The 11,793-nt window shown below is 38.9% G+C and overlaps 1 protein-coding gene across 1 annotated transcript; it reads left to right on the plus strand.

Annotated features, from left to right (window-relative positions):
* Positions 1–612: 612 nt before the first annotated feature.
* AGR2 (anterior gradient 2, protein disulphide isomerase family member) lies at positions 613–9,675 on the plus strand. The gene is made up of 8 exons (XM_048838323.2): positions 613–694; positions 2,443–2,598; positions 2,949–3,012; positions 3,239–3,291; positions 3,815–3,888; positions 4,342–4,405; positions 8,379–8,462; positions 9,371–9,675. Exons 2-8 carry the CDS (start codon positions 2,451–2,453, stop codon positions 9,418–9,420), a joined length of 537 nt encoding a protein of 178 aa, XP_048694280.1. The 5' UTR covers positions 613–694; positions 2,443–2,450; the 3' UTR covers positions 9,421–9,675.
* The last annotated feature ends 2,118 nt before the right edge of the window (positions 9,676–11,793 follow it).

Consider the following 11,793-nt stretch of genomic DNA (forward strand, 5'->3'; position numbering starts at 1 on the left):
GTAGGACATGAATCAGAGCTATATTTAAAATATCAGATTTTAAACTGTTTTTGTTTTTAAGGTTCCCAAATAATGCGATGGTTTACAGAGTCTGTGTAGCTGTCCACTAGAATAAGTTTCATTGTAAATGTTCCTATTTGATTTAGGTTTAAAAAAAACAAAAAACAAAAATCAATGCTCTGCCTTACACTATAGCATGCACAGTAAATGATCTCTTAATTACCACAGTGATGGAAACCTAGAGTTCTGAATCATCATTTTGACTTTCTCAAAGGAATAAAAGAACCCTGATGCAGGCTAAAACTTCCATCCAATCACGCAAAGACAAATCAGCCTTCAGGCAAATCAGGAATCTTGATTTAAGCTTACCTGGACTTGGCTGTTTGCCCATATTTTAAAATAACTTTTAAAAATCACCCAAAAAGCCATATAAGTGTCTCTGTATTAAAATGTATTTTGCATGGGGTAATTGGTATAAAGGGTGAAATTATTTGATTCAAAAATTAACCCTGAATGTAATTTTCTTTGAAAAAATAGAAAGGTTAGCTCACAGGGTATAGTATTCAAATACCTAGCTTGTGGGTGGAGTTGAGGTGTGCCAAGGTGCATAAATAGGGATCACTGAGACTTTGCAGTTCACACTGAAACTTGGAACACTTGCCCAGCTCCTCCAACAAGTGGGAGGGTAAACAAGGTAAGGCTATGAGCTCTTGCTTAGAAATGCAGCTGTTAGAATCCAGTGAGCTTTGGACTCAGGTTACTTATTACTGTGGCAGGTGAGAAATGGAAAGGGAAGAAAGAGGCAACTTAAAGTGTATAGCTTGCCATAAATGGGACAGGTGGAATAATACTGTCTCTTCAATTAAAAGAACCAGAAACTTTATTTTCCTCTTGGAGCTTACCATGGCAACATCTAGCTTTGTACAGATGATGCTTTAAGGAGTAGGTTTAATGCTGGTTGGTCATTGCTTTCAATTTTGAATCAGCCAGCAAGCTGAGATTTGTTTGCTCTTTGATTTCCTGTTCAACCAGACCCCTCCCCCCTCCCCTGCCCTTTTTTTTTAAAGCAATATTTCCTACATAATGATCTAACTAAACTGTCTCTGGAGTCTGCTCTGAATATCCACTGGGCTTCCTAATGAAAATTTACTAGATTTCTTCCCCTCTAAGGAGACTTTTTTTTCTAATATAAACATTAACCTATTTCCAAAAAAACTTTTCTTGTGCTTTTGCTGTGCTGTTGAAGCCATGACTGAGCAGAGAGCCAGGGTCTGTTGGGCATTGGAGCAGCAAAGGGTGATCTCCAGGCATTCTAACTCCTGTTAACAAGTCCCCTCATGTGGTTTTCCCCCAAAGTCCTGGAAAGAGGCAGCTTTACCACGCTTTCACTTTTGCAGCCTGCATTTAAAATATTCCTACTGAAGCTCATGCATCCATTTTGTTTTTCCTGTGTATGTTCTGGAATACCTATCTGTTTATCTTAAGTTTTCTGTACCCCCCCCATGCTATCCTAGCAGTCAGATGAGAATTTACAGAGCAAATTTGAATCTCAGAGTAAAAGTACTAAGTTTATTCCTTGGTAGAATTATCTTATTTAAAAGATCAAGGAACTTCTGATCAAACTTTCCAGGCTTCATCCTCACTCCCTGAGTCAGGCTGGGGAAGAGATTTCAGCAGTAAAGCATCCCTTAAACTGATAAGTTGCATTTTGAAACAAATCCTCTGTTCTAATCTGTGTTCAAACCCTGGCTCTGCCACTCTGAGATCCATGAGGTAAGTAAGTTTGCCCCTCTGTACCTCAGTTTCTCTGTCTGAAAAATGGAGTAAGCCTTCCTAAATTGACAACCCTCACAAGGATGTTGGGAGATACCTTGTCTCTCTCGTTTATAAAACATTCATTACCACAGTGATTAGGTAAGTGAGGTAATATCTTTTATTGGATCAACTTCTGTTATAAATGTTTTATAATGTCTAAGACACTTATTCATATTTGCAAGTGCCTTTAGACCATTAAATAATCGTACTATAGATGTTATCTAATTGTTTAAACTCACTTGTCTTATTGAGTGAATTCAATGTATGTAAAGCCACCATCAAGAAAAACAGAACTAGCATCAGAGTGAGTATCTAGGATGACTGCATTGAGATGGGACAGGCATATTTTAAAGTGGCGACAAGTAACTTTCAAAGATTTTGGGAGATGATAGATTGATTTATTAATAACTTGTTCGCTAAAGAAACTTTACTACTTATTCCTTACATCCTTGAAAATGCAAACTAGCAAGAGTGGTTAATTCTAGCGGTGACTCAGCCCAGCTTCACATTTGTGACTTTGCCATTTATACACGGAAGGCTCATGTACTGTATGATCCTGCTGAGCAATTTTCTGGTTGGCATTCTGAGAAACTGCCCGAATTCTAAGGGTTTGTTGTCTTTTTTCAGCACTAGCCATGGAGAAGAGTTGTATATCTGTGTTCCTGCTGCTTGTTGCTGTCTCTTATGCCCTGGCTAAAGACTTCACGTCTAAGAACGATGGCAAAAGGGATACAAAAGAAGTAAAAGAGACCAAACCAAGACTGCCTCAAACTCTATCCAGAGGTAAAAACTTGGTTCATTCTCCCAATTCTAGCTCCAAGAAAGTCCTTCACCCCTCAATCTGCTACCTTTAAATCCTATTACATTTTTAAATAGCTGTCTGGCCCACAGTCCCTCTCCTTTCACCTGCCTATATATTTACAAATATTTTTTCTCTGGCCTCTAAAAATACCCCTCCAGTACTTTTTTCCCCCAGAAGAGATTTCATCGTCACTCAATTACAATACCTGTTTTGGAAGCATATTCTCTCAAAGTACTTCTTAGTATCCTTTATTTCATATTTCAAGCCTAGATATAATCTTCTCATTGCCAACAACTCTTAAAGGTAATTGCTGTATATCATTTTTCTTTAGGGTGGGGTGATAACCTTGTCTGGATTCAGACCTATGAAGAAGCCTTGTTCAGAGCCAAGAACGGGTAAAACATTTTTTTTTTCTATTCTTGCCACAGGTTTCAATGGCGCCATCTAGTGTTATCTGATTTACCTGACTCCTCTGGCGTTAGGGAAAGAATTCTGACAACCATTAGAAATCTGTGTATTCATTAATTGTCCTTCACAGTCTGAGATGATCTCCCTCATCAGCACTGGCTTTAAGGTTGTCAATAAGGAAAGTCTAAAATGAGGTATCTTCTTCCATTTCAGCAACAAGCCCATAATGATCATCCACCATTTAGAGGACTGCCCACACAGTCAAGGTAACACAGCTTTGAACATAATGTCACCTTATTTTCTACCTTATAAACTCAAATACTGCTAAAATAAAACCTTGCTCTCTACTTCAGTGAAATACTCCACTTACTTCAGTAGAGTTCTCTGTGGGCATTAAGGTCCATCTGAAGGATCAGGGCCTGACACGCAAACGAGACCTCTTGGAGTTGGACTGAAAGGCAGAACTAAAATAATGTGGTGGGTTTGGATAACATTAAAATCCAAATCTTCCTGAAATTTGAAGGGGGGAGGGGAACAGATTTATGCCATTTCTATTTTTGTTACTTCAGCTCTGTTCCAGATATCGCACGCACACAGGCTTAAAACTCTCCATTTTAATTCTTTCAGTTGGACATTCTAAAATCTCCTAACTTTAGAGAGTCCACCAATCATATCTGAATCTTTTCCTATATCATTTCTTGGCAAATGTATGCGATTTTACCCTCTCCTTCCTCCAGTTTGTATTTTATTTATTATTTGTAACAATTGTTTGACATTTATTAATTGTAGCATTGAAGAAAGTATTTGCTGAACACAAAGAAATACAGAAAATGGCTGAAAAGTTTGTTCTTCTGAATCTTGTTGTAAGTTTTTTTCCAGTTACATTTTATCAAAACTTAAAATTTCAACTAGCTCTATTCGTGACAGTGATTGGAAGCAGTAAACATATATCTTTAATTATGGCTTCTTTGACTAAGGCAAATATTGTGTATCAGTTTAATCAGATATGACTAGAACTGTCTGGTGCTACAACAGGGATAGATTTAACAATAAGTATATTCTATAGCTATTACAAGATGATGTACACAACAGTAAAAGATATTTATTTTAAATAAATAAAAACACTGTTAAATGTGACCTCTGCAGTTTTACTGGGTTCTTTGGTTAGTGTATTTCTTAAGCTTTAAAACTTCAGACTACATGTTAAGTTTGACAGCCAAGAAATTATCGAGTAGAAAGAAAATGTTCTGTTGGTGCTTTTTATACAACATGATCTGCAGCAATCTTGACTTAGAACCTTATCACTTTTCTTCCAGTATGAAACAACTGACAAAAATCTTTCACCTGATGGGCAGTATGTCCCTAGAGTTCTGTTTATAGGTGAGTACTGTCGGTTTTAATGACACAGCCCCCAAGGATGATATCCATTTTGAAGCTATAGATGCTGGGTCCCCCAGTGTGATACAAACAGGGAACCCTTCACATTGTTAACAGGGGTTAATACCAAGGGATGAATAGAATCTTTAGTTTTGTTTTGCTGGAACAAATGTGACAAAACAAAACTGGAATGAGGTAGTAGTGTATGGGTCTTATGTGGGGGGGGGGGGGGAAGGCTTATGTAGTAATTAAGAAGAAATATATTTTAATAATAATTTGTGATGAGTGTTCTAAAATAGAGATGAGTACACCAATGAGTGCTTGAGTGAATACCTGACTCCTCCTCTATGAATGAGGAAACGGCAAGCTAATCTTAACTCACTTCTTGTCTGCGTGTCACCTGAGGCATGTTTTTTCATATAAGTGTTGTTTTATGTGTTCTTCCTTTTGTTTTGTCCCAAAGATGAAACGGGCCCCTGGCTGGGCTCTGCCTTCAGATTTTCAGTCTTGCCAACTATGGGTGAGGTCGAAGCTCTATCAAGACATTTGGAGCTTGGCCATTGACTTCTGTAGCACCAGGATTTTACCCTACAGGTCTCTGTTTAAAGCAGCCTGGTACAGTGTCTAGGGCAGCTATTGATGCTCAGAACAGATGTAGAGATGGTTGACCCCCTTCTTACTTCTCAAAGCTATTTCTGAACACAAATAACCAATGAACTGTTTTCTCTTTGAAATAAAATCTTGGGATTATAAAAGCAGTTATGGTCCAATATCCTTAAAGGACCAGACTTGCAAAGCTAGATGTACTGAACTGTGTGCCTAATTAATATGCACTAGTACCTGACATGCACATACCACTGAATATTTAGGTGTATAACTGGCCACATCCACACATCAAGCAATGGTGCAAGCACTGCTCATGCATAGCTTTGAAAATCTATATTGTTAGATGTATAGCTCATAATCTAAAAAGCATCATTAATACTATGGCTGTCTTTCACTCATACTACAAAAAGTAATCTCACACTTTTTTTCTAAACTCAGAACACATAGTTTTTTTTAAACCCAAAACACCCCTGTAATGGGCAAGAAACAAAAACTGTCAGGAGGAGGAGAAGTGTGAGAGAGAACTTCTAGAGGTTTCTCTTATGGAGTTTTCATCAGATAACGCCAATACATAGGGGTGAGTCTGCCTTGTCCCCTCATGAAATGAAGAGGGCATTTGGCTCCAGAAAAGAGATTTCAGGTAGCCACAAGAGGCCCCGTGTCTCCATACTGACTCTAGGACTCTCTGCCCTCTCTCTGGCTCCCTGACAGCATGATTCCAGTGCTGATTCCTCTGTTCACTGCTGCCCCTGGAACCACTAACCTGAAAGGTATGGTAGGGAAGGAAAATCCCAGGGAAGATTTCCTGGTCCAAAGGTATCTCCATTTGGGAGTTAGTAGAGCCTTAAATGACACTAATTTTAGACAAATTCTTTATGGGGCTGGCAGAGGATACTGTAAGTGGCTCTTTCTCACAGCCATCTCCCTCCCTCCCTAACCTCAAAAGAGCCTTTGCAGGTTCTGGGTTGGGCTTGTATGTGGATCATGTTGAGACAGTTTATTTCTTTCTGTTGACCAAACTACGGGGGCTAAAGGACCATGTGTCTCTTCATAACAATTAATATTTGTAACCATGCACATCAGGGTAATTCAAGTATCATGTAATGAAGTGGGATGTAAATTGGGCAACTGCACTATTCAGAACTGAATTTCCCCAATAGTGTTTCAGAAACACTGGGGTTTTGTTCACACCATTTAGAAAACATGAAGTATCAGCTGTTGGAACAACATACTCCATCTTCATATACATACATATGCATCAAGTAAAGGTATAGACTATTTAAGATTATAAGAACAGCCATACTGGGTCAGATCAATGGTCCATTTAGCCCAGTATCCTGTCATCCAGCAGTGGCTGGTGCCAGATGCTTTAAAGGGAATGAACAGAACAGTGTCATTTATCCATTCTCTGTCGTCCTGTCAGAGGTTCAGGGACATCCAGAGCATGGGGATGCATCCCTGACCATCTTGGCTAATAGCCATTAACTTATCTAATTCTTGTTTGAACCCAGTTATACTTTTGACCTTCTCAACATCCCCTGGCAAAAAGTTCCACCGGTTGACTATGTATTGTGTGAAGAAGTACTTCCTTATGTATGTTTTAATTGCTGTTGCCTATTAATTTAATTGGGTACCCCTGGTTCTTGTGTTATGTGACGGAGCAAATAACACTCTTTCTCCACACCATTCATGATTTTATAGACCTCTATCATATCCCCCCTTAGTCATCTCTTTTCCAAGGTGAAGAGTCCATCTTTTTAATCTCTACTCAGATGGAAGTTTTTTCTATACCCCTAATCATTTTTGTTGCCCTTCTCTGTACTTTTTCCAATTCTAATATATATACTTTTGCAATGAGGGACCAAAACTGCACACAGTATTCAAGGTGTGAGCGTACCATGGATTTATACAGTGGAATTATGATATTTTCTGTCCTATCTACCCCTTTCCTAATAGTGTCTACATTAACTTTTTTTTTGATTTGCCACTGCACATTAAGCAGATGTTTCCACAGAACTGTCTATGATGACACCAAGATCTTTCTTGAGTGGTAACACTAATTGAGACCCCCATCAATTTCTATATATAGTTGTATGTTTTCCAATGAGCATTACTTTGCACTTACTGAATTTCTTGTGCCATTTTATTGCCCAGTCACCCAATTTTTATGACATCCCTGTGTAATTCTTAGTAGTGAGCGCTGGACTCCGTCTTGAGAAATTTTGTATCATCGGCAAACTTTGCCACCTCACTATTTTAACCCTTTTTCCAGATCACTTATGAATACGTTGAACAGCACAAGTGCCAGTACAGATCCTTGGGGGACCCCACTACTTACCTCTCTCCACTGTCAAAACTCATCATTTATTCCTATCCTGTGTTTACTATCTTTTAACCAGTTACTGATCCATGAGAGGACCTTTCCTCTTATCCCATAGCTACCTATATTTACTTAAGAGCCTTTGAAGGACCTTGTAAAAGGCTTTCTGAAAGTCCAAGTACACTATATCCACTGGATCACCCTTATTAACATGTTTGAACCTCCTCTCAAAGAATTCTAATAAATTGGTGGGGCATGATTTTCCTTTACAAAAGTCATAGAAGATTAGGGTTGGAAGAGACCTGAGGAGGTCAACTCATCCAACCCCCTGCTCAAAGCAGGACCAACACCAACTAAATCATCCCCAACATACTGATACTTCTGTTCTTTACTGTAGTTTCAACCAATTTGCCTGGTACAAGCCAGTAAGCCTAACTTTAGTAATTGTCTGGATCACCTCTGTAACTATTTGTTTTATTTTTTGAATTGGCACTACATTAGCTATGTGCCAGTCAACTGGTGCAGAGGCTGATTTAAATGATAGTTTACATACCACAGTTAGTAGTTTTGCATTGTCATATTGGAGTTCCTTCAGGATTCTTGGGTGAATACCATCTGGTCCTGATGACATTACTGTTTAACTTATCAATTTGTTCCAAAAGCTCCTCTAAGGAGACCTCAATCTGGGACAGTTCCTCAGCTCTGTCACCTAAAAATAATGGCTCTCGTGTAGAAATATCCCTCACTTCCTCTGTAGTGAAGTCCAATGCCAAGTATTCATTTAGCTTCTCTGTAATGGCCTTATCTTCCTTGAGTGCTCTGTTAGCACCTCAATAGTGCAGTGGCTCCATTGATTGATTGGCAGACTTCCTGCTTCCGATGTACTCGAAAGAGAAAACAAAATTTGCTATTTAATTTTTGTCTTTTCTCGTTGTTCTTCACATTTGTTTTCTGACCTGCTTAGCTATACTTTGTATATATTAAATATTAATATTGTAGGCTATTTAAAATTAATAATTTCTTCCACTACTTTTCCTTACCTCTTTCCAGATCCCTCCCTGACAGTTAGAGCAGATATTACCGGAAGATACTCAAACCGTCTCTATGCATATGAGCCTTCAGATATTTCATTGTGTAAGTATTCTATTTCCTAACAGAAGCTTGCACATACATTTAGAACAGATGATGTCTTCTCAAAAAGCAGTGAGAAATGCTAGGCCTGTTTTGCTTAATATTGGTTGAAACATGATTAAATTGCCAGACCTAATTACATTCTTCATGACCTCTTGCTTCTTTAGAGTCCAACTCTGACACCCTTACACTCAGTTGTGCCTTACTGTATGAGTAACTGCAAGGGAAATCTATAGGATCGTTTACAGTATAAAGGTGCCAGAATCAGGCTCATAAAAACTAAAGCTCGTTTTTTGATAGTTTATATATAAAATGGGTCAAGACAGCAGCTTTGACAACAAGAAATTAAATGTAAAGGGACGTTAAACTAAAATTTTCACATCATTGATCCTGAGAGACCAGCAGTATGGTTCTAGGGCATTAAAATCCACCGGTTTGGAAGGAAGATAATGCATTTTTGTAAGAAGTTGCGTAATTCATTGGCACTCACTTTGCATGATAGATGGAACACTGGTGCTCTAAGAGCCTTTGGGGGCAACAGGATAAGAATCCTATTAACGGGAGTTATTAGTACCTTGCAGTAGAAAATGAACCGTGTGTGAGATCCCTCACAGTTCCAGAGCAATTAAATTGTGTGGAATGACTGGACTCCCCTGCTTCCCCCCCCCCCCCAACCTTTTGGAAAGTATATTAGTAGGGTAGCTTCTGCAGAAACTGTAACTTAAAACATGGTCAGGACTGTTTCCAAGTCTTGGACGAGACTGTAAAATGTATGATGGATGAAGAGTTAGTACAACAAGGGAGCTTGTGACAAAAGGTCTCCTTTAGTAGTAACAACACTTTCCCTAAAGTAATTTGTCACTGGCAGTATAACTGCACAAATCTAACAGTTCTCAATGTTTCATTTCTAGTGTATTCAAATATGCAGAAAGCTCTGAAACTGCTGAAGACTGAATTATAAGGCAGGGAAAAAACCCATATACAGCCAAGATGTCTGATCTTCCCTCTCTGCTCTATTCACTGGCATCAGTGAAGACTTTTTAGGTTGATTTTAGAAATGCATAGTACTGGTTTATATGCATAACTAACTGGTTTTTTGTTAACACTTTTTTGTACTGGATGGGATTTTAAGTACTGGTTGCTTTTAAAAAAAGTATACAGTGTTCTGTATGCTTCAACTGTAAAGCATGATTTTTTTAAAAAATAAATACATTTTAAGATTTCTACAGCGTATGTTGTCTTATTTTATGGGGCCTTACTCAACAATGTATTCAAATAGTCATCCAACATTAACAAAAGAAGGCTACTTCGTTATAAGAGGCTGCAAAAGAGGTTATAGCTTCCCCACGGTAACATCCAAATACTAAAACAGATTATGACTTGAAAGCCAGGGAGGCTTCTTCATCTCTACAGTTTTAACAGCCATCTAAGGTTCCTACACTCAAAAGGAGCCTGAGGAATATTTCCTCGCTTAAACATTAATTTTCTTTTTAAAACTTTTTTTTTAAGTGTACTGCAAGGATAGGAAAGAACAGCAGCTTGCAATACTGATTTGACCACCTCTCTCAAATTCTAAGGAAGTTATAGTAAAATGTCTAAGATAGTAAGAGAAACAGTTGCTTGATATTATTTGCAATAGCTTCATAGTACATTTAGTTCATAATACTAACCCAGAAGTTAATTCCAGATCTATTACTTAAAATTAAAAAATAGTATAAGAAATTATACTTAATGCTGAACATGAAAATTATTTACCTGTCTTCAGAAATTTTATATTGACTCTTTTTACATGTTTAGTAAGAGGAACACAAGTCTAACACTTGGGGCCTCTGTCAGTACAACTATGAATTCTAGTTGTTATAAAAATTCTTGTTTCATGGAACCCCTGTATGTATCCATCATTGCTGACAAGATTTCAAGTGTATATCTCCCAGACTATGTACAACAGAGACATGTTACTCTTAACAACTGTACTTTGACCAAACAATAAGTACGCTAAGGGTATTGCTTGGAGCTGGGAGATGCCATCTCCTTCAGCTTCCCATAAGGGGCTGGTATTTGGGGAGTGGAAAATTACCAGCAGGAGAACAAAGGAAGCAGGTGCTATTGGAGGAGCATATACAACTAGAGGGATTCACTGGGACAGGAAACTTTGGGTAGGAGAGAGGAAGGGCACTGATCAGCCAAAGTCTGAGGTTTCAGAAGACAAGTCATGCACTGCAGCAAACTGACCCTGAATAGCCACAGAGACCTCTGACTCCAGCCCAAAGAATGTGCTGGAATGTTGAGGAAACCAAGGCAGGGAAAAGTATGTAAGTTTTTTTGTTTGTTTGTTTTGTAAATGGACATGTATTTCTCATACAATTAAGTAAAGAGCAATAGTGGTTTAGAATCCTATGCAAAGTCTGTGCTGCTACACCTCTCATGTGCCTTTCAAGAGCTTAACTGGAGGACCCACCACACCCAGAGTTCTGGGAGAATGTATGGTTAAGCTACAGGGGAGGAAGACTGAGGGGTCAGTAGTGGACAAAGGGACTAGATATTGGACTGCAAGGTCTCAGGAGGTAGTTCTAGAGAGATATCTGCACTGCAGTGAGAGCCAAGAAGCTCCAAGAAGGGCAGTGTGTGGACTCTGTCAGACTATAGGAAGCATAAAGCACATGGAAGCCAATTGTTAAATCCCCTCACAGCAGTCTAGCGACTGGCCTGAGAGGGCACACCCCTGGAACTGTGGCAGCACCTGCACAAGCCCTGAAAGCAAAATATCCAGTGACAATACCCAAGTCCCATACTTCTGACATGGGCAGTACCACAGTATCTACCATATTACTCTTGACTCTACAATAGAAAACCTTAACTCCCACCTCAGCAACACAGCAGCTGTGCACCAGTGAGCTGTAGGATACATTTTCCTATAGGAAGTGTGAGTGATGACTTTGTACACACTGAAGGGGTCTGGGATTTTAGTTATAGGGGAGGAAGAGATGAGTAACTGATATGGGCAGGTGGAGCCATGTTAAGGTGATTCTAGAGCTGGCCAGCTTTTGTTTTTAGGGAACACAAACTCCCCCCCCCCCCCCTTAAAGCAACCATAACAGTTTCTTTGCACATTTGACTTTGTTCTTAGTGGTTAAAAGCTTTATGACCAAAGAAGGAACCTGATTTACAAGGAACTCAATGCTCCAAGTTGGATGCAGTCTAGAGCTGATATGCTGCTCATCTTATCTACAGAAGGGCAAATAGGACCACAAAAGAATCCCTACTCACTTAACCATCTCAGGTAATAGATACTGCTTCCAAATATCTTTCTAAAACTCACAGCAGGAGGTACTAC

This window comes from Caretta caretta, chromosome 2, assembly GCF_965140235.1.
Source record: "Caretta caretta isolate rCarCar2 chromosome 2, rCarCar1.hap1, whole genome shotgun sequence".
In the NCBI taxonomy this organism is placed as follows: domain Eukaryota; kingdom Metazoa; phylum Chordata; order Testudines; family Cheloniidae; genus Caretta; species Caretta caretta.